The sequence below is a fragment of the Carcharhinus amblyrhynchos genome, chromosome 24, assembly GCF_965287045.1.
Source record: "Carcharhinus amblyrhynchos chromosome 24, sCarAmb.v2.hapA, whole genome shotgun sequence".
NCBI lineage: Eukaryota > Metazoa > Chordata > Chondrichthyes > Carcharhiniformes > Carcharhinidae > Carcharhinus > Carcharhinus amblyrhynchos.
This window is the reverse complement of record NC_137347.1, coordinates 26395196-26418704: the sequence shown is the minus strand read 5'-3', so window position 1 is coordinate 26418704 and position 23509 is coordinate 26395196. Positions and strand designations below refer to the sequence as shown.

At 40.7% G+C, this 23509-nt stretch overlaps 1 protein-coding gene across 1 annotated transcript in view; it reads right to left on the bottom strand.

The window, feature by feature from the left end:
• LOC145357692 (serine incorporator 1-like) overlaps positions 1-23509 on the bottom strand; it is a 43119-nt gene that overhangs the window by 5361 nt on the left and 14249 nt on the right. The window contains exons 3-8 of the mRNA XM_080211119.1: positions 20682-20869; positions 16867-16946; positions 15757-15894; positions 13744-13913; positions 1872-1962; positions 1354-1504 (exon numbers count right to left, since the gene is read on the bottom strand). Of these exons, the coding sequence (XP_080067245.1) occupies positions 1354-1504; positions 1872-1962; positions 13744-13913; positions 15757-15894; positions 16867-16946; positions 20682-20869 (818 nt within the window). The remainder of the gene's footprint in view (positions 1-1353; positions 1505-1871; positions 1963-13743; positions 13914-15756; positions 15895-16866; positions 16947-20681; positions 20870-23509) is intronic.

Sequence of the window (23509 nt, the reverse complement as noted above, 5' to 3'; positions counted from 1 at the left end):
TTAAATAACATGACAGCATTAGCTATCCACCAATCCTCTGGTACCTCACCTGTGGCCAACGAAGAAACAAAGATTTTTGTTCGAAGCCCAGCAATTCAATCTCTTGTCTCCCTCAGAAATCTGGGATAGATGCCATCTGGCCCTGGGGATTTATCTACCTTAATGTTTTTTAGTTTACCTAACACTTTCTTCTCCCTCGTAATAATGACTTATTCTAAAGGGTTTACACACTCCTCCAAGACACTATTAATCGACGTGTCCCTCTTTGTGAATACCGATACAAAGTACTCATGAAGGATCTCACCCACTTCCTTTGGTTTTACACATAATTTCCCTCCTTTGTCCTCAAGTGGACCAACTTGTTCTCTAGCTACACTCTTGTTCCAAATATATGTATAAAACGCCTTGGGATTCTCCTTAATCATGTCTCTGTGGACATTTTGTGACACCTTCTTGCCCTCTTAACTCCCTGTTTGAGCTCTTCTCTACTTTCCCTGTATTCTTCAAATGCTTCATCTGTTTTTAAGTTGCCTAGACCTCATGTACGTGCCCTTTTTCTTTTTGACAAGACTCAATTTCCCTGCTAGGGTCCTGATAGAAAACAACAGTTAACCAATAACGCATTGAGCAACTATAAAAAACATTTGTTTCACTTGAATTTTTTTAATAAGCGCTACATCAACAATTTTCATTGTCAGAATTTGTGCTGAGGGAAGGATACGGAGGGCAATAAATACCACTCCCTCCCCATCTAGAGTGGTCATCTGCACGACTCCACTATTGACAGGGGTCTATCTTGTGAGATTCACTGGTGAGTTTGTCCCCCACTGCCAAGGAAGAGTCCTCAGCTAACACTATTTTACTTGAACGGGAACCAAGAACAGGGAATGTTCTAACTGAGTTAGACAGGGTTGATTCAGAAAGAATGCTCCTGATGGTAGGGGAATGCCTATGGGTCATAGTTTGAGGATAAAGGGGTAAACCTTTTTGAACTCAGAGTGGTGAATGTGTGTAATTCACCACCATAGAAAGTAGTTGAGGTCAAAATGTTGTCTGATTTCAAAAAGAAATTATATACAGCTCTTGGTTCTAAAGGGTTCAAGGGATATTGGGGGTGCCAAGGGGAAATCAGGATATTGAATCCAATGATCAGCCATCATCATAATGAATGGTGGATCAGGCTCCAAGGGCTGAATATCCTGCTCCTGCTTCTAGTTTCTATTTTTTAGCGTCACTAAGTGATCTTGCAATCACTTGAGGCCGGGATTCAAATTCTTAATTTGCATACAGAACCTCATATCAATCTGCATCCTTCAGAGGACACACAAAATAGAAGGCATGCAAAATACTGACCTTGCATAAAGCACACAAAGGAGGAAGATGATCAATCCCACAATGCTCTGGGCATCCCACCACTGTACTACTGAATCGGAGGGCGGAGCTGCTGTTGAGTTGCTGGTGGTTTGGTGGACGATGCTCAGCAGACTGGGGTTACATTTTCTCTCTGCGTAGGATGAATAGAAAATACTTTAAAACCCAGTATTCCACACTTCACACATGTACAGTGAACAAAATCTTTTCACACTTTCCACCAAGCTCTTGGAAAGCAGAATTCTCCAGCAATTCTCCAGAATTGCACAAACTGGGACATTTTGGTTACCACCAATCAGCCTTTGTGGCAGTTTCCAACACTGCCAAGGTTTACATTGCTGACTTCTGGATTAAGACTGCCTGGCTTCATTTCAGACTAAAATTAGGAAAAGTGAGACCAGAAAACAATCGTGGGGAAAACTTGCGTTTATAGCATTTTTAAAGATAGCCCTTTTTGTCATACCACAGAAACTGATACAAAACTGCAGAGTTTTGCTTACCTGGTTCATTAGTCATGGCAGACCAGGTCACATACATTGTATAGAGAGTAATGACAGAGGCTTGCAGCAAACCTGAATGAGGCTGAGCTTCCTGCAGAAAAAAGGAAAAGGAAAAACTGATGAACAAGTAGGCATACTCCTAATTTTTACATGACTAATTCTACTAAAATAAATGCTGCATTATGCTCAGAGGAAAGAAAGATGGATATGTATACGTTGTCAGTCACAAAATTGTTTCAACAGAAGATGATGCTAGACAGTCTATTGAGCCAATGCTAGCTCTCAACAGCATAATCCTATCAGTCTGATTCCCACCCACCCCACCCCCCCCCCACCCTATCCTGCCTAACATTCTATACCTGCAGTATGCAAGTTCTTTACCCATAGACTGAATTAAATCATGGAGGAAGAGAGTACAAAAGTACATTACGCTAAACCTTACGAAACACTGGTTAGGCCTCAGCTGCAGTACTGTGTGGGTGCAACATTTTAGGAAGAACGTGAAGACTCGAGTGGAGGTTGCAGAAACAACTTCCTGAACAGCTTCATGAAATGCCTTCAGTTATTTGAGAGATTGGAAAAGTTCAGGTTGCTGTGCAGAAAGCAGAGAAAGTTGATCGCGAACCATTCTGATAGTTCTCCTTATTTATTTTGCTGAGGTAAGTAACCAGCGGACACAGATTTATGGTGTTGATCAAAGAATCGGAAGTGACATCCGAAAACTTTTTTTTGCAGAAAAAGTTGTCGTGATCTGGAATTCACAGCCTGAAGAGGGTGTTGGAAGCAGGTTTTATTGGAATACTCAATAAAAATTGGATAGCACTCGTTCTTGAATATTGTGATAATTTGCAATTGAGCAAAAATGAAATTGAATTGAGTCACAACACCATGCTTCACTTATTACAAGAAGGTAGTTTGCAAATGTCACTAAAGCTCCATCTTCCAAAAACAACATAAATTGATCTGCAACGAACAGCATTTCAGACAGCACCGTATGCACCTACATCTTTTGTTGTGCTCAGAATTATAAAGTAACAATTCATCAACCTATTTTTTCCTCATTGCAAGTAAGTCTGCACATACCATTGTAATATACATTCTGTGTGACCTGCTTTATCATCAATAGAAGTCTGATTTAATTTACAATTCTCAGCATTGCAGTTTATTTAAAAAGGTTGTCTGGGAAATTAAGTGAACTATTGTGAAGGGAAGTGACAAACTGCTTGCTTTCACATTTTGCAACGACATTTGAAGCAGCATTGGAAAGTCACTGAGCAACTTGGCAAATTAACACCCTAACCAGTGGCTTAGCTGAACAGACAGTGGTGAGGTGGTGAACCCTTGGGCATTAGAACAGTGAACATTTTTTTGTTTACATGTACTTAGGTTATAAAACACTTGGGACATCCTGAATTTGTGATAAAGGAAGGGCTTGCATTTATATAGTGCCTTCACAACCATGGTGTCCCGAAGCACTTGCAACAAATAAAGTACTTTTAAAGCATAGCTACTCTGCTGAGGTAGGAAACGTAGCAGCCAATTTGTGCACAGCAAGCTTCATTGAAAGCAATGTGATAACGACCAGATACTTTTGTTTCTGATTGAGGGATAAATATTGACCTGGCCTCGTGGGATAACCCCCTCTTCTTCAAAATAGCACGATGGGAGTTACTGATGGAGGTAGAAGGGGACTGATTTAGTGTTACATCCGAAAGACTAAACTTCCAGCAGTGTGACAATCCTTGGGTACTATACTCTGGGAATGTTGCCGGAGGCTTAAGGTGAGAGTACATAGGTTTGAAGTGAGAGGACAGGGATACAAAAAGGTCCAGAGGGGCAATTTTTTCACACAGACGGTAATGTCTGGAACGAGCTGCCAGAGGTAGTAGTAGAGGCAGGTATAATTTTGTCTTTTAAAAAGCATTTTGACAGTTACATGGGGTAAAATAGGAATAGAGGGATATGGACCAAATGCGGGCAATTGGGAACAGCTTAGTGGCAAAAACTGGGCAGCGTGAACAAGTTGGGCCAAAGGGCCTAGTTCCATGCTGGAAACCTCTAGGACTCTATGCTGGAGTATCAGCCTAGATGTTTACACTCCAGTCCTGGAGTGGACTTCAACATACTTAGTTCTGACCTCATTTTTCTTTGCAGACATAGTAACTTCTCTCACTGTTGGTGCCAGAGTAAAGGACAGGATGTGATATAGAAGTTGTGCTTGACATCAGCATATATTGAGGTATAATGATCAGATTTTCAGGAGTTTGGGAGGAAGTTAAAAAGTATTGTTTCAAAGGATTACTCCCAGTGCCACACGCTAGTGAGAGTAGAAATAGGAGGAGCAGAAGGTCAATGCACAACTTGAAGCACCCTGAAGGAGGGTTTCAGATTCTTGGGGCATTGGGACCAGTTCTTGGGCAGCAGCAATCTATTTAAGCAAGATGGGCTGCAACCTCAACAGGTCTAGGACTAGTATCCTCACAGGGAGTTGCACTAATGTCACTGGGGAGGATTAAATTTGCAGGGGACAGATTCTAACGTATAGAAATAGAGAAAAGGAGTAAGGTTGCATTAAATGATCAGTAATAGAGAATTACATAGTTCTACATTAGATAGGACTGGACTATGGGGAATACATGCACGCATGGAAGGCCACAAAGTTCCTAGTAGCTGGTACAAGGACTAAGGGGCACAAATTTAAGATTATGCGCAAGAGAATGATAGGGGGTTGGGTGGGATGGGGTTGGGGGAGACATTTACTTAGAACTTGTTGACCACAAGGGTGCTGGAAGCAGAGACGATCAATGATTTGAAAAGGAAATCGGATGAGCACTTGAGGAAAGAAATTTACATCAGTGAATGGGACTGACTGGATTGCTCCATGGAGAGCTGGCGTGTCCCAGATGGACCTAATGTAAGACATGGTAAAAATCAAGAAATTCAAGATGCTTGTAACAAGGGCTGTGCCATAATCATAGGGGTCTTCAATCCACTTATAAACTGAAAAACTTGATTAGCATAATGCTGCAGAGGATGAATTCCTGGAATACATAGGAGATGGCAGTATGTTGAGACACCAGCTAGAGAACAGGGAATTTTACATTTAGTATTGTGCGATGAGAAAGAGATAATTAATAATCTCATTGTAAAGGAGCCTTCAGGAAAAAAGGACCATAATATGACAAAATTTGACATCAAGTTTGGAAGTTATGTAATTCAATCCAAAACTAGAATCTTAAATCTAAACAAGGACGACTACGGAGATTACAAGGGGCAAATTGGCTGACATAGATTGGGAACTTACATTAAAAGATATAATGGTAGATCGACAATGGCTGGCAAGTAAAAAAATTAAACAAATTTATATTCCCTGAAGCGCAAAAACCCAGCTGGAAAGGTGACCCAATCATGGTTCACAAGTGACTTAACTTGCCAAAAAATATTAAGCCCAAGGATTGGAAGCTTCTTAGAATTCAACAAAACAGGACACAAAAAGAAAATTAAATTTGTGGGTAACCTCACAAGAAACGTTAGAAACAGATCATAAAAGCTTCGCTCGGTATGTTAAAAGGGAAGAGGCTAGTCAAAACAAATGTGCAACCTTTACAGGAAAGGTAGTAGAATTTATAACAAGGAAGGGAACAGTAGATTTACTAAATTAATACTGTGCTTTTCTTCAGGGAGGAAGATACAAAAAAAAACCTCCAAAAGTACAAGAGAATCATTGGAATAGCGAGACAAAAATCAGTATTATTAGGTAAAGAAAATTAATGGGATTGAAAATGAATAAAGCTCCTGGATCTGATAGTCTACATCCCAGAATGTAAAGGAGGTGGATGTAGAAGTAGTGGATGCATTGGTGGTCATCTTCCAATATTCTATAAATGTTGAAATGATTTCTGCAGATTAGAAGGTAGCAAATGTAACCCCCGATTTAAGAAAGGAGGGAGGGAGAAAACGTGGAACTATACACCATTAGCCTGAAATCAGTAAGGAAAATGCCAGAATTTATTATGAAGGATGTGATAACTGGACACTTAAGAAATAATGGCAGCATTAGGCTGGATTTATGAAAGGGAACTCACATGTTACAAACCTGTTGGGATTTTTTTTGAGGATGTAATCAGAATAGATGGGCAGATTCAGTTCTAGGGCATCAAATTTTCACATTTTACATAAATGACTTGGATGAATGGGCTGAAGGTACAGTTGCTAACTTTGTTGGTGACACAAACATAGGGAATAAATTATGAAAGGATGTAAGAAGGGCATAAAGGGACATAGACAGGTGGAGTGAGTGGGCAGAAATTTGGCAAATGGAGAATACTGAAGGCAAGTGTGAAATTGTTCATTTTGGCAGGAAGAATAAAAAAGCATATTATTAAAATAGTGAAATACTGCAAAGCTTGAGGTGCAGAGGGATCTAGGTGCCTTAATGCACATATTGCAAAAGGCTAGTATGGAACATAGAACACTACAGCACAAACAGGCCCTTCGGCCCACGAGTTGCGTCGATCACATCAACACCTACCAATCTATAGACCTATGTATAACCCCCAATCCCATTAAATTCCATATACTCATCCAGAAGTCTTTTAAAAGACCCCAGCGAGTTCGCCTCCACCACCACTGATGGCAGCCAATTCCATTCACTCACCACCCTCTGAGTGAAAAACTTACCCCTAACATCACTTCTGTACTTGCCTCCCCGCACCTTCAATCTGTGTCCTCTCGTAGCGACCATTTCAACCCAGGGAAATAGCCTCTGAGAATCCACCCTATCTATTCCTCTCAACATTTTATAAACTTCTATCAGGTCGCCTCTCAACCTTCGTCTCTCCAGGGAAAAAGAGTCCCAGCTCCCTTAACCTAACTTCATAAGGCATGCCTCCCAGTCCAGGCAACATCCTTGTAAATCTCCTCTGTACCCTTTCAATAGCTTCTACGTCCTTCCTATAGTGAGGCGACCAGAACTGCGCACAGTACTCCAAATGAGGCCTGACAAGGGTCTTATAAAGTTGCAGCATTACCTCCCGATTCCTAAACTCAATCCCTCGATTAATGAAGGCCAGTACACCATACGCCTTCTTGACCACATCCTCCACCTGCGAGGCCGATTTAAGAGTCCTGTGGACCCGGACCCCAAGATCCTTCTGCTCTTCAACACTACTAAGACTCCTGCCCTTCGTAGTGTACTTGTTCATCCCATTGGTTCTGCCAAAATGGACGACTACACATTTATCCACGTTGAAGTCCATCTGCCACTTCTCCACCCAGTCCTGCATCCTATTTATGTCCTGCTGCAACTTTTGACATCCTTCCAGACCATCCACAACACCACCGACCTTTGTGTCATCAGCGAACTTACTTACCCATCCCTCCACTTCCTCATCCAGGTCATTTATAAAAATGACAAACAGCAAGGGTCCTAGAACAGATCCCTGGGGCATTCCACTGGTGACTGACCTCCATGCCAAAAAAGACCCATCCGCAACCACTCTCTGCCTTCTGCAGGCAAGCCAGTTCTGGATCCACAAGGCCAAAGGCCCTTGGATCCCATGCCCTCTCACCTTCTCAAGAAGTCTTGCATGGGGGACCTTATCAAACGCCTTGCTAAAGTCCATGTACACCACATCCACTGCACTTCCTTCGTCAATGTGTTCAGTCACATTTTCAAAGAATTCAACTAGGCTCGTAAGGCACGACCTGCCCTTGACAAAACCTTGCTATTTCTGATCATGTCAAACCTCTCCAAATGCTCGTAAATCTTGTCCCTCAGAAGCCTCTCCATCAGCTTACCAACCACTGAGGTCAGACTCACCGGTCAGTAATTTCCCGAGCTATCTCTGTTCCCTTTCTTGAAAATAGGAACTACATCCGCAATCCTCCAATCTTCCGGAACCTCTCCCGTCTCCATTGACGACGCAAAGATCATCGCCAGGGGCTCTGCAATCACTTCCCTCGCCTCCCACAGTATCCTGGGGTACATCTCATCTGGTCTCGGCGACTTATCTATCTTGATAGAATTCAAAAGTTCTAACACATCCTCCTCCTTAATATCCACATACTCAATCTTTTCCATCTGCTGCAAATCCGTAGCAAAATCTCCCAGATCAGTTTCCACTGTGAATACTGAGGCAAAGTACTCATTAAGCACCTCTGCCATTTCTTCTGGTTCCACACAGACCTTTCCCCCTTCACCTTTTATAGGTCCTATCCCTTCTCTTCTCATCCTTTTACTTTTCACATATTTATAGAAGGCCTTGGGATTCTCCTTACTCTTACCCGCCAAAGCCTTCTCATGACCCCTTCTGGCTCTCCTACTTTCCCTTTTAAGCTCCTTTCTACAATCCTTATACTCCTCAAGATCCTTAACATCTCCTAGTTCCCTGAACCTTTTGTACACCTTTCTTTTCCTCCTTACTAGGTTCACCACAGCCTTCGTGCACCACGGTTCCCGCGACCTACCAAAACCCCCTTGACTCATCGGAATGTTGTCATGCAGAGCTCCATGCAAACATTCCTTGAACATCCGCCACCTTCCTTCGGTACTTTTCCCTAAGAACGCCTCCTTCCAGTTTATTTGTCCAAGTAACTTCCTGACTTCTTCGTATTTCACCTTAGTACAACAAGTAATTAGGAAAGCTAATAGAATGGGAGGGGAATGATTATAAAAGTAGGGAAGTTATGCTTTAGTTGTACAGGGCATTGGCAAGACCTCATCTGGACTACTGTGTGCTGTAATGGCCTCCTTATTTAAGGTGTAAGTGCATTAGCAGTTCAGAGAAGGTTTACTAGACTAAAGGTGAGGTTTGTATCACAACAGTTTAGAAGAATAAGAGGCAACTTAATCAAAACCTTTAAGGTCCTGAGGAGTCTTGACAGGGTGGATGTAAATGAACGACCCCTTGTTTTGAGAGATGAGAAGAATTTACTTCTCTCAAGAGGATCATGAAACTCTATAAAAGACTTCCTCAAAAGGCAGTGAGTATTTGAATATTTTAAGACAGAGCTGGATAGATTCTTGATGAAGGGGTCAAAAGATTATTGGTAGACAGGAATGTTCGGTTGAAGTTTAAAGCAGATCAGTCACAATCTTATTGAATGACTGAGCAGGCTCAAGGGGCCAATTCCTGTTCCTAATCCGTATGTATAACATGTATGAGTGGTTGTGTGGTGTTTCTGGATTGTCAGAAGGCTTTTAGTAAACTCCCATAAGAGGTTAGTGAGCAAAATTAGAGCACATAAGATTGGGGGCAAAATACTGCCACTGATTAAGAATTAGTTAATGGACAGAAATAAACAGGTCATTGTCAGATAGGTAAACTGTGACTAGTGGGTGCAAGGATCAGTGCTTAGACTCCAGATATTCACAACCTATATCAATGATTTGGATGCAGTGGAAGTCTGTAATATTTGCAAATTTGCTGATGACAAAACTCGGTGGGAATACAAGCTTTGATGAAGGTGTGAAGAAGCTTCAACAGGGTTTAGATCGGCTAAGTGAATGGGCAAGATCATGGCAGATGGAATATATGATGGATAAAACATAATGTTATCAACTTTGGTAGGAAAAACAGAACTGCAGGGTATTTCCTAAGTGGTGAGAGATTGTGTAATTGTTGATGTTCAAGGGACTACAAGTCACTGAAAGCTAACTAGTAATTAGGAAAGCAAATTGCACGTTGGCCTTCATTGCAAGGCGATTTGAGTAGTTGAGTAAAGAAGTCTTGCTTAAATTGTATAGAGCATTGCATACAGTTTTGCTCCCCTTATCTGGAGGAGGATATACCTGTCATTGAAGGGGTGAAATTAAGGTTAATCAGACTGATCTGCGGAACAGTGAGACTAATCTATGAGGAAAGATTGAAGAAACGGGGCCTATATTCTCTAGAGTTGAGAAGAACAAGAGGTGAACTTATTGAAGCATACAAAATTTTCCCAATGCTTGACAGGTTAGATGCCGGAAGAGGTTTCCTCTGGCTGAGGTGCCTAGAACCAGAGGACACAGTCTCAGAATTAGGAGTAGGTCATTCGGGACTTTAATGCGGAGGAATTGCTTCGCTCAGAGGGTGATGAATCTTTGGAATTCTCTGTCCAGAGGGCTGCGGAGACTCGGTAATTAAATATGTTCAAGACAGAGATTAATAGTTTTTTGGATATCAAAGATTTCAACAGATATAGAGACAATGCAGAAAAATGTCATTAACATTGAAGATTAGCCATGACCTAGTTGAATAGCGAAGCAGACTCGAGGGGCCAAATTGCCTTCTCTCGCTCCTATTTCCTTTGTGCCCATTTTCCTTCTATGCCATAAATGACTACGTCAAACCTCATGCTATGTTCAGTCTTGTGCTTAGTTTAATGTTTAAACACTTAGCATTATCCATAGACCAGGTAGCTACTCGTTTTAAGAAAGTATTTTATGCAATTGTGCAGAATTTACTCAGCTGGTTGAGTGATGTACGTTACAGATCAAACAGCATTAAAAGATACATAGAGAGGGGTTTGATTTTTTAACATTTTTCATCCAAACCCAGAGATAGGAAGCAATGTACAGCTTTACATGGGACAGAACGTAAGAGGAAGCAGACAGATTTTTAACATGTGAGGATGAGCATGCTTTTCAATATTATTACAGAAGAGTCTGAAATTGGATGTAAACTTACAAAAAATGAGCTTTATACTCATGAGGAATGTTTGCATGAGGAAATAGAACAATTTTCCATTTTATGGATCTAATGCCAGTATCGTGCAGTTCAAAGTCTGATATAGTACAATGGAAGCATAACAAAGTTTGATCCAGTCTACCCAACAATATGCCCCAGCATCATTCTCTGTGATACCATTCCACATCTTGACAGTCTCTTAAGAGAGCTTAAGAGAGCAAACAATGGCTGACAGATTCATGCCAAGTTGCATCAAGTCAAGAGTTTTGGGCTTCAGCTATATAATCACTGAGAACAGAGTTCACTTCCAATCATACTGATTTGCTCAAATTGTTTTTGACTCCGAAGCCTGCATCAGATTTTCAAACTGGAACTAAAGGTTTGGCCTAACTGTAGACAGTGATTTTTCTATTGTTGCAATCTCTCACATTCAACTCTTGTTCTGTTGATTACAAGATTACAATCCTTTAGTTCCAAGAACAATCAGAATCATGAGCTTTGCGCCGCATGGCTTATATGAAGCATTTTATTATTTTAACTTCATTTACAGAATGTGGGTGTCACTGGCTAGGCTGGCATTCATTACTTAGTAAAAAGTCTGACAACACCAGGTTTTAGTCCAACCTATTCAGTCCAACGCCGGCATACCCACATCATTCATTACTTACACCCAGTTGCCCTTCAGAAGGTGATGATGAGCTTATTTCTTGAACTGCTGCAGCCCCTGAAGTGTAGGGTCACCCATGATGCTGTTAGGGAGCGAATTCCAGCATTTTCACAAAATGAAAGTGAAGGATATATTTCCATGGCGACTGACTAGGAAGGGAACCTCCAAGTGGTGGTGTTCCCAGATAACTGCTGCTCGTCCTTCTAGGTGGTAGTGATTGTGGGTTTGGAAGGTGCTACCTAAGGAACTTGGAGAGTTCATACCCTGCATCTTGTAGCTGGTACACACTGCTGCCACTGTGCATGATCTAATCAAAACTGTAATGAGGTCAGGGGCTGAGTGACTCTGGCGGAACCCAAACTGAGTGTCCAGGAGCAAATTATTGTTGAGTAAGTGCCACTTGATATTACTATTGATTACCCCTATCACTTTTCTGATGATCGAGTGTAGACTGATGGGGAGCTAATTGGCTGGTTGGATTTGTCCTGGTTCGTGAGTACAGGACGTACCTGGGCAATTTTCCACATTGCTGGATAATGCCAGTGTTGCAGCTGTAATACAACAGCTCAGCAAATTCTGGAGCACAAGCCTTCAGTACTATTGCTGGAATATTGACAGGGCCTATAGCCTTTGCAGTATCCAGCGCCTTCAGCCATTTCTTGATATTACGTGAATAAATTGAATTGGCTGAAGGCTAGCTCTGTGATGCTGGGGACCTCTGGAGGAGGCTGAGATCAATCATCCACATTATTGCGAATGCTTCAGCCTTATCTTTTGCACAGATGTGCTGGGCTCCTCCAGCATTGATGATGGAGATATTTTTGGAGCCTCCCCTTGCACCGAGTTGTTTACTTGTGCCCTACCATTCAAGAATGGATGTGAAAAGGCTGCAGAACTTAGATCGCTTCTGTTGGTTGTGGAATTGCCTAGGTCTATCCATCCATTACTGGCTGTTTGGCACTCAAGTAGTCCCAGGTTCTACCTTCTCCAGATTGACACCTCATTTTTAGGTATGTGCATTTACTAGATGGGTTTTGTGAATTTTCTCTATGCTTTTTACCCATCTTAAAAATCAGTAATTGGCACTTCATACTAATTAATGAAATTCTCGAAACAGATACTAAGATCTATATATTTATTGACATTTTATAAAAATCCAAAGATAGGCTTTAATTTAAAAAAAACTTTCATATGTATCTGTACAGAAAAATATTCTTATTTCAACTCAAACTTGTACTTGAATGAACATGATGTGGCGATGCCAGCATTGACTAGGGTGGGCATAGTAAGAAGTCTCACAACACCAGGTTAAAGTCCAACAGATTTATTTGATGTCAAGAGCTTTTGGAATGCTGCTCCTTCCTCAGGTGAGTGGAGAGTTGGGTTCACAAACAGGGCATACATAGACAAAGACTCAATTGCAAGATAATGGTTGGAATGCGAGTCTTTATAGTAATGAATGAACAAGATTCCTAGTAAAGTTACTTTAGCCCTCTAATTTAGCTGTCTGAGATGCAAGTGTCTCTCCTGAATTTGGGTATGGCATCAAAAATCCCAGCTGTCCTCTGTACTTTGGCTGAATTGGCTACTCTTACATGCCAAGATTGCAGCTATAGATATGAAACCACTGAAGGATCACAGTCAAACCCACATCTGTCAAGCACTCAATCACTGTCCAGAAATCCATATTGGAAAGTGCCTATCAGTGGAAAACATGGCTGACTGTCATGGGAGGCAGGGGCCAGTTGTAGGAGCCAGCTGATATCAGCTATCTTAGCACAGGTCAGACTCAAACTGGCAACCTTGCTGGTCTCAGAACAAAAATAAATCTGGAAAAACACAGCAAATCATGCAGAAAAAGGAAGATAGCATTTCAGGTCAATGACATTTCATCAGAACTGAAGGAAGTTAGAAATTCAAGAGTTTTTAAAGAAATGGCAGAGAGAAAGGGGGTAGGAAGAACAAAGGAGAAGGTCAGGCGAGGAGAGATTAAATAACAAAAGATTTAATAATGCAACAGCCAAAGACAGTGGCAGCGGGTATAGTAAAGAAACAAAGGTTGTATCCATAGATAAAAGCAAAATACTGCAGATGGTGGGTTGTATCCCAATGAGACAGGAATTGTTCTACTCTTTATTTATCTCTTCATATTGCATTCAGGTGTATTTTCATGAAATATTAACTCTGTTTCTCTCCACAGATGCTGCCAAGCCTGATGAATTTTTCCAGATTTTTGTCGTTATTTCAGATTTCCAACAACCACAGTATTTGGCTTTTGTACCTTCCTGGTCAGATGATTTAGTGGCATACCAAACAATGTGTTCACCCACAAGGGAATCAAATACATGTTTTGATTTCTGTTGTAACAAAGAATCAAGGATCTTCAACTTAACAACACTTTCCAGTGCCTTCCATAGTGCAAAGTCAGAAAACCATGCTGTAGGACAGCTGGTGCACTTTTAATAACTTGCGTGAAGATTTATTTATGTAGCAATTATGCAGATTATACTCACAAACTCATCAGTCATGTTCTTACCTGAACCTTTGGCAGGATGGACACAACAGAGACAATGACGCAAAAGATGAGGTTCAGACTGATGAAGACCTTATTTGCTGTACAGTCATCAGGCTTTGTGTAAAAAATGTACAATGCTACAATTGCAGCAATTGACAGGAGGTAGTTTATGGCTGTACAGGTGAATAAGGCTGTAAAATAGGAGGAAAGACAGTGTAAAAATGGTTAATTTCTGAATTAATGTTAATCAACAGTGTAATTAGGTGTTTCACAGGAGCATTAGAATGGCACCAAGCCACAAAGACACAATCAGATAACCTTGGGCAAAGGGGTAGGTGTTAAGAAATGTCTCAAAGGAGAAAAGTGAGTAAATAAGTGGAAAGGTGTAGGGAGAAAATTCCAGAACTTGGGGCTGAGGCAACCGAAGGTATGGTTCACCAATGATGGATCAATACAGTTGGGAATACGCAAGAAGCCAGAACTAGAGAAGTGCAGATACTTTGGATGGTTGTAGGGTAGAAAGAGATTTTGGAGATAGTGAAGGTCAAGTCCATGGAGGAATTTGAAAATAAGGATGAGAATCTTCAAAGCAAGAAGTTAGTTGATTGGGAGCCAGCGTAGGTCAGCGGTAACATAGGTAATAAGAGAATAGGACTTGGTGCGAGTTAAGTAAGACACAAGCAGTGTCTTACAAAGTGTCAGATGACCTCAAGTTTATGAGGGTAGAATGTGGGAGGTAGCCAGGAGTGCAATGGAATAATCGAGAATAGAGGAAATAAAGTCATGGATCGTAATCACATCAATAAAGGTGTGTACAATATTAGAAGTTATGATACAAGGTATATATTTTGGCATTTGAAGCAAATGGCTAACTGGTCCTGATGAAAGTGTATACAATATCCTGTCATTATCCTTCAATATTATCAGTAAGGTGAACAAGAATATTTAACACACTTCTCATTATGACCACTTAATTTGTGAAAAACACTCAGGAAAACAGTAACAGATTTTGCCTTTCCAAACTTGGATTGTGCCTGGCAAGTATTCTGGGCAACATAACACCAAGGCAGAGTACTGATAATTAAAGGCTTGCCACAACTGCTGAGATTACAAGACAATTTGGCCACATGTATCAACAAAAACAGTAAAACCTCCACATTCTGAACATTAAAATTAAAAATCAACATAACTATGAAACTAGGCAAAGGCCAGTTTAGAAACTCAAGAAAACATGATTGAATCAATAAACCTCAACAGCACAGTGCCTATCCTGCAAACGCAGCCATTGCTTTCTACCACAATAGGACATGTAATAAATATTCATGCTTTGTGAATCTGATACATCATTATATTTATTATATACTATGAGACATTATGAACAAAGGTTAACTTGCTTGCGCCGTTACAAAATATAAAGAACGTCACTTCTGAGTTTATTTAGATTATTGGCATGAAAGCACAAGAGGGGGGACAACCTTTAACATTGTGCAGTATACTCACTGACTAACAATGAATTCGTCAAATCAAATTGCTCCTGTCACTAAGTGTTTAAACAGCTTCAAATGCTCTCCGCAAATGAGACTAGAAGGAAAAGTTACAGTTGTGTTATTTAATGTTTGCTATAGTTCACATTGACAAAGATGTAACAACTTAATATGCCAGTCATTATGCCTCACTGAACTTCTGGTCGTGCCGCTTAAGAGTAAAGACAGTATAATAAATTGGTTCTCCAATCAGTAAAGGTTAGCAACAGGAGCACTACAATTCCCAACACGGAGCTCTAGATCTCAGCTGTTGGATCAAGCAAAGGTGCATAGCTCCAGGGATACAGGGAATTAAAAACTGAGATGGTCACTTGTGCCCACATGACCCACTACGCATTAAATGAGGAAATGACAGGACGGGAAGTGGTTTTTGAGCAGATCGCCTCCCTTTCCTCTCATCAGTCTGTGAAGGCAATATGAAGTGGATATCTTTCAAAAGCATTTTATTAGTTGAAAAGCAAGGATAAGATTGTTACATATTTTTACATACCAGCAAACCAGCATTTGGAATTCCCATCTTCCATGTTCTGAACCCAGGCCTGGCTCCAAGAATGAGCAAAATCAACGAGAAGTATTAGCTGGATGAGAATGAAGCAAAAAGCCCCAACCACACCAAAGTAGAACCACACTGAGAAAATATAAAGTGTAAATTAGCAAGCTAAAATAGACAACTTAAACAACTGATGATCTACTGGATATAAGTACCAAATGGTGCTGCACTGAGATATACAACTAAAAAGTCAAGATTCAATTCTTATTCAGTAATATCACTGTCAGTGGATCTCACCAACATCAGCTGCCCTGCTGCAGTTAGTTTGCCAGCTCCTGATAATGATTTGCTGGTTGTCTTTGGAAGGTGAACGTACAGGGGAAGGACATGATGAGAGCAGGGGTAGGTCATTTAGCCCCTTAGCCTTTACTGCCCTGGAATCACATTGGTTGGGGAAAAAAGGTGGACTATGAAGGTCTTTTTTTTTAAAGCATTTTTCACCAGCTCTAGGCTGCATTATTAATGCAGTGCGGATGTTTAACTGAACCGGTAGCTCTTATATTTACAAAGCAGCAAATGTAATCAGTAGTTGTCCCAAGGGTCAATGTTACTGATGGCAAATGTAAACAGTCATTGTGTTCAGTTTGAAACATTTTTAACATTCATTAATGGCACGTGGGCATCACTGGCTTGACCAGCATTTACTGCCCATTGCCAGTTGCCCTTGAGAAGGTGGTGCTGAGCTGCTTCTCAAACCACTGTAGTCCATGTACTGTAGGTACACAGATAGTGCTGTTAGGGAAGGAGTTTCAGGATTTGACCCAGCAACAGTGAAAGAATGACGATATATTTCCAAGTCAGGATGGTGTGTGACTTAAAAGGGAAATCTCCTTGTTCGTCTTTTGTTCTTTGACCACAACGAAGCTCAAATCTATGACCTTGACCAGTCATGCCAATAGCGTACTAGCCCAAATGCTTATTCACTAACTCTCACATAGATGACTGGTTTATTTTCAACGTATTTGACTAAAGGAACAAGACTGAGATTGACAATCTTGTGACAACTTTTATACAAAAATGTTTTTTCATTGAAATTGGTTTTCACAATACCTGTTGTAAAAGTACCATCAGGAATGAAGAAAGCACCAACAGTGATCCCCACTAAGGCAAGAAATTTGAAAAACCAGAATCTAAACAAAAACACAAACAGATATCATTACAATGAATGCTTACCCAAAACAGAAGTTGGCAATGCATTATGCGCACAATGGAAAATGCGTGAGTAGCAGTTTCCAGCTTCAACTGGATTATGTGCCACACTAGCTTGTTTAAAAAGTGATCATTTACTTCAAGATACCACTTGCCCTACTTGGTCAATTATCAGTTTGGAGACTTGATTGATGTCCATTACTACAGCTGCCTCCTAAAAATAAGGGCCAAGGAGAAGAAAAACAAAAATGATTCAAAATTCTCAATTTGTCAACTGACAAACCCAGCTCCAAAGTGTATCGCTATTAAACTCAGACAGAATTAGCCTTGACTGCAATGTCCTCGTAGATTGCCAACACTCATATCTGGGATGATTGTTGGTGCCTGTGGATGGTATTCCAACAATTAGTGCCATCATGAAAAATAAATGGTCACCAAGGATTTTAGATCTTGTCATCTTTCTATTAGTTCAAAACTGTCAGCTCTTTGGCTAGTTCTTCCCAGTATTTGATGAACATTTACCCCTCAAATAAATCCTAAACAAATTATCTGATCATCGTCACATCATAGTATGCAGAATCTTATTGTGTGCAAACTGGCCCCTACACATTGAAGTGTTATCATGGCTGTAGCGTACAAAAATGATTCAGCTATAAAGTGCTTTGTGCCATTGAGAGATTATGAAAGATGCTACACAAATGGAAGTCTTGATTTTCTTATTCCCTGATTTTTACTGCAATTTAATTCTAAATCTGTGCATCTAAACAGGGATCCATTTACTTGAGATAGAATCACAGGGGTTGTGGACTGGCAATGAGGTTGGAGGGGGAGGTATAGCATTCGATTTCAGAGCGTTTCTGCATTTACCAAGTTATTAGCATGTTATTTCGGTTATTGAAAGGAAGAGATAACAGAGACATTACGACTTGTACTTAATAATTCATCACAAAAAGATGCTGTGCTAATGTAATTCCTATTTTTGAGGACCAGTCTTATTATCGTAGTAAAAATAATTAGAATCCTTACTAAAGGAGAGAATAGAAGAACTTTTAGAAATAAATAATTAATAATCAGCATAATTTAAAAGATATTTGACCTTACTGAATGAGGATACAGAGTGTAGACAACGGTGATGCAGTGGATGTAATTTATCTGGATCTGTTAAAGACCCTGGATAAGGTCCCTTATAATAGATAAATAAATAAGGTCAGAGAATGTGAAGTCAGAGGACAGGCGGTAGAATGGCTTGCTGGCTGTCTTCAAGACAGAAAGCAGAGAATGGAACAGAGGGTAGGTATCCTCAGTGGCAATAATGATTTTGACTTTGGAATTGAAAAGATCTCTAAATTGGAGAATGGCACAAAGCTGAGGGGTGGGAGAACAATACTGAGAAACATGCAACAAATTACAGGAGGGCAGAATGAGTAAATAATTGGTAAATGATTTTAACACAGATAAATGGGTGGCACGGTGGTACAGTGATTAGCGCTGCTGTTTCACAACACCAGGGACCCAGGTTCAGTTCCAGGCTCAGGTCACTGTCTCTGTGGAGTTTGCACGTTCTTCCCGTGTCCGTGTGGGTTTCCTCCTGGTGCTCCAATTTCCTCCCACATTCTGAAAGATATGCTGGTTAGGTGCATTGACCTGAACAGGCACCGAACTGTGGCGACTAGGGGAATTTCACAATAACTTCATTGCAGTGTTAATGTTCATGTTCGTCTTACTTGTGACAAATAAACTTTACTTTGAAAAACGTGTGGTAGTACATTTTGGTAAGGAAGAATAGGGAAAGCACTCGTTACTTTGAAGGTGCAATCCAGATGAGGTAAAAGAACAAAGCCATCTCAGAGTAAAAATATGCTATACACTATAAGCTGCACCACAGGTTTATAGCAAGGGCATTAAAGAAATCAAATTAAGTACCAGAAGGGGTAACCAAGAAGGTAGATGAGGGCAGAGCAACTGATGTTGTCTACATGGACCTTAGCAAGGCCTTTGTCAAGGTACCGCATGGTAGGCTGTTGCATAAAGTTAAGTCTCACAGGATCCAGGATAAGGAATCTAAACAGATACAAAATTGGCTTAGAGGGTGGCTGTAGAGAGTTGTTTTTCAAACTGGAGGCCTGTGACCAGCAGTGTGCTTCAGGGATCAGTTCTGGGCCCACTGTTATTTGTCATTTATATTAATGATTTGGATGAGAATATAGGGGGCACGGTTAATAAGTTTGCAGATGACACCAAGATTGGTGAACAGTGAGGAAGGTTATCTCCAATTGAAGCAGGATCTTGATCAACTGGGCCAGTAGGCTGATGAACGGCAAATGAAGTTTAAATTAAACAAATGCAAGGTAATGCATTTTGGTAGATTGAACCAGGGCAGGATTTACTCAGTTAATGGTACGGTATTGGGGAAAGTTACAGAACAAAGAGATCTAGGGGTACATGTTCATAGCACCTTGAAAGTGGAGTCACAGGTGGACAGAGCAGTGAAGAAGGCATTCGGCATGCTTGGCTTAATCGGTCATAACACTGAATACAGGAGTTGGGACGTCTTGTTGAAGTTGTACAAGATATTGATAAGGCCACACTTGGAATACTGTGTGCAATTCTGGTCACCCTACTATAGAAAGGATATTATTAAACTAGAGAGAGTGCAGAAAAGATTTACTGAGATGCTACCGGGACGCGATGGATTGAGTTATAAGGAGAGGCTAGATAAACTGGGACTTCTTTCTCTGGAGCATAGGAGGCTAAGGGGTGACCTTATAGAGGTCTATAAAATAATGAAGGGCATAGACAAAGTAGATTGTCAATATCTTTTCCCAAAGGTCTAAAACTAGAGGGCATAGGTTTAAGGTGAGAGGGGAGAGATACAAAAGTGTCCAGAAGGGCAATTTTTTCACAGAGGGTGCTGAGTGTCTGGAACAAGCTGCCAGAGGTGGTAGTAGAGGTGGGTATAACTTTATCTTTTAAAAAGCATTTAGACAGTTACATGGATATGATGGATATAGAGGGATACGGGCCAAATGAGGGCAATTAGGATTAGTTTAAGGGTTTTAAAAAAAAGGCAGGATGGACAAGTTGGGCCGAAGGGCCTGTTTCCATGCTGTAAACCTGTGACTCTATGACCAGACCTTATTTCTGGAGGGATAGAATTGAAAAATAGGAAAGTTATGTTAAACCTATATCAAGCCTAGGCCGCACTTAAAGACTACTGTATGTATTTCTGTTTGTCATATTGTAAAAAGATATAGAGGCACTGGAGACGAAATGTCGAAGAATGGTACCAAAAATCCCATGCATTTATTACATGGCCGGCACAGCTGCCTCACAGCACTAGGGATCCAGATTCAATTCCTGGTTCGGGTCACTGGCTATGTGGAGCTTGCACATTCTTCTCGTATTTGTGTGGGTTTCCGCTGGGTGCTCTGGTTTCCTCCCACTGTCCAAATGACGTGCTGGTTAGGTGCACTGGCCACACTAAATTCTCCCTCAGTGTACCCGAACAGGCAGGGTATTGTGGTGGCTACATGGCAGTGTTGTTGAAAGCCTACTTGTGATACTAATAAGTAAACTTTAAACATTCTAATGAAAAACAAATTGTTGATGATTACATCACTGTTAAGACACATATGTCACATGATCCAGAAACACCTCAAAGGCAGTCTCTGCTAAGATGATAATTAAACTGGTTTCTCCTGTTTAAAGTGGCTCACCCATTCTGCAGTCCAGCCCTTGGGTCTTTGCTGCTTTTCACTTGGATCATGATCAAAGTAAACAGGAAGAAGAAGCCAGCCAGACCGAAGCACATGCGATACACAGACTTATAGCCCACAATGACATCGCAGTTAACCTTCCCCTCAATGAACGGGATACTGGCACCTCCTTCACAAAATCCAGGAATCTGCAAATAAGAGAGTTTTTAAAGAACATTTAATGGAAACCATTCGTTTTTTTAAAACAAAAAAATCACCAGTTCAGCACCATCCTACTCACCACCATCCACTGAAAACTGTTTTGTTGATAAGTATGGATGCAACTTTGGTGGGGGTAGGAGGGTGGCATAGTGTAAAGGTTCTGGAGTAGGGGCAGCACAGTGGTTAACACTGCTGCCTCACAGCATCAGGGATCCAGGTTCTATTCCAGCTTGGGTCACTCTGTTCAAAGTTGGCATTTAAAAACTTTCACAGTAACTTCATTGCAGTGTAAGCCTACTTGTGACACTAAACTTTAGTCCTCCAGAGGCACAGGCTAATGCTCTATGAAGAGTAAGGAAACAAGGTCTCACCCTGCCTCACTAATAACGATAAAGCCTTTGTAATTCAAATCCAAATGTAATAACCCGAAAGGAACTTACAGTAGCAGTTCCAGGGATATCATGTAATAAGAAAATGGTTACAGTAATGCGAGACTTTGTAATCTTGACTCTGCTTTATCTATTATTAATTTAGCACATTTAAAGCTGTATGTCACAATGACAAGACACTCGTTTTCTCCCCAGATTACATGTGATTATTTCATGAAATGCTCAAACACCCATCAGTCTCTGACTAGTTCAGATTATTTTAATACTTTATTGTAGAGGAGTTGCAGACTAAACTGTGATGCATACTTTGCAATATCATAGGTACATGTGCTGAGGGCAAATCCATAAACAGCAAAAAATTTTGTGAAAGGACAAAGAATTTGAGCACAGAAACAGGCCATTTGGCTCAAAAAATCCCTGCCAGTATTTATAATCCAGACAAGCCTTCTCCCATCTCCATTTAACTCTACCAACAATAACCTATTCCATACTTGCACCCATTTATCTAGTTTCACCATTAAGATAACTATGCCATTTAGCTAAACTATTTAAATTGGTTGCGATCTCCACATTCTGACCCAATCTCCTCTCTAGGTTCATTTGTGACTATCTTTACTTAAAGAACCAAACTATGGAAATTTCAGTCCCAACAAGTTTGCACAGGCAATTTCTATTTTAAATGGTGAGCACTGGGGAGTGAAAGTGAGGCCAGAAACACAAAATATATTAGCATATGCATACATAATGCATGGAAATTATTTGCCAGCTGTTTTAAATGGAGGCATTTACCTATACTAAAAATTAAAAAATTATGCATTTATTCTACAATATTGTGCAGCACAATTTTACAGCTATAACTTAGAACCTATATAGTACCAGGACCAACGGAATATACACCAGGATTTGCAGAAAGGCAGAAGAAACTCCAAGTAAAGATTTGAGAAACTCCACGATTACACATGTCAAATCCCATGAATGGAGTGTGAAAATACATGTATTTTGATCAGGAAAGACATGAATCAAGGAATCATAAACCAGTCTGACACTAAAAATCAAAGAACAAGAGTTATTAAATGAGGGAGAGTTGGGAAAAATGGAAGGAGAGAGAAAAGGGTAATGCAAAAGGCAGGAGGAGAGACAAAAGAGAGAGGAGGAGACAAAGGGACAAGGAGCGAGAGAGAAGGGAGAGACCAGAGTGATAATTTTAGATCTCATAAAATTACAAAAATTGTGATGCCAGGGAAGCAGACAGTGTTGCATTTAATTCCAGAAATTGTGTTGTTCAGTATCAAATATACCAAAACTCTCAGAAGACATTTTAAAAATATGAAGGCAATTATAGTTAATGTTAACACAGTTGTAGGTTGAAAATAAAAACAGGAAAAAAAAACACAAAAGCCTTTTCTAAGTAGAGATGTTATTTGGCAGGAAAAACTCGCACTGCATACAAAACCAGGAGGTCAATTCTCACATTAAACTTGCTTTAGTTTTATTTATTAAGTGCTTCAGTGCCTCACACAAAGGCATCTGTTGAAAATAAACAGATGAATCCAAATGTGCCAATGTTGGGTAATCTTACAAATGCTTGGAATGTGTGCTGGTACATGATACATGAAACCTGCCCACAGTGGGCAGACGCCAACTGGCACAAAGTGTGATTTGGGCGTGATTTCAATGCAACGATTCAGCTGAAATAGGTTGGCCATCAACAACATTAATTAATGCTGCAACACATCCATAGGACATCTGACTACAAGTCAAAAGAAGTTTACTCAGAGTGAAAGAAGATTCTGCATCATACACTGTGTGCCACTTAAAGTGACTTATTTTAAAGAGGGAATTGACATACTGCAGGAAGCAGAAGGCAGAGCGACTGCCAAGAAAGATTCCAATCCATAAAATTTGAGGCGGCACGGTAGCACAGTGGTTAGCACTGCTGCCTCACAGCTTCAGGGACCCCAGGTTCAATTCCTGGCTGGGTTACTGTCTGTGTGGAGTTTGCCCGTTCTCCCTGTGTCTGCATGGCTTTCCTTCGGTTTCCTCCCACACTCCAAAGATGTGTGGGTTAGGTGCATTGGCCACGCTAAATTGCCCCTTAGTGTCCCAGGATGTGTAGGTTAGAGGGATTAGCAGGTTCAATATGTGGGATTACAGATATAGGACCTGAGTGGGATTGTTGTCGGTGCAGATTCAAAGAGCTGAATGGCCTCCTTCTGCACTGTAGGGTTTCTACGATGC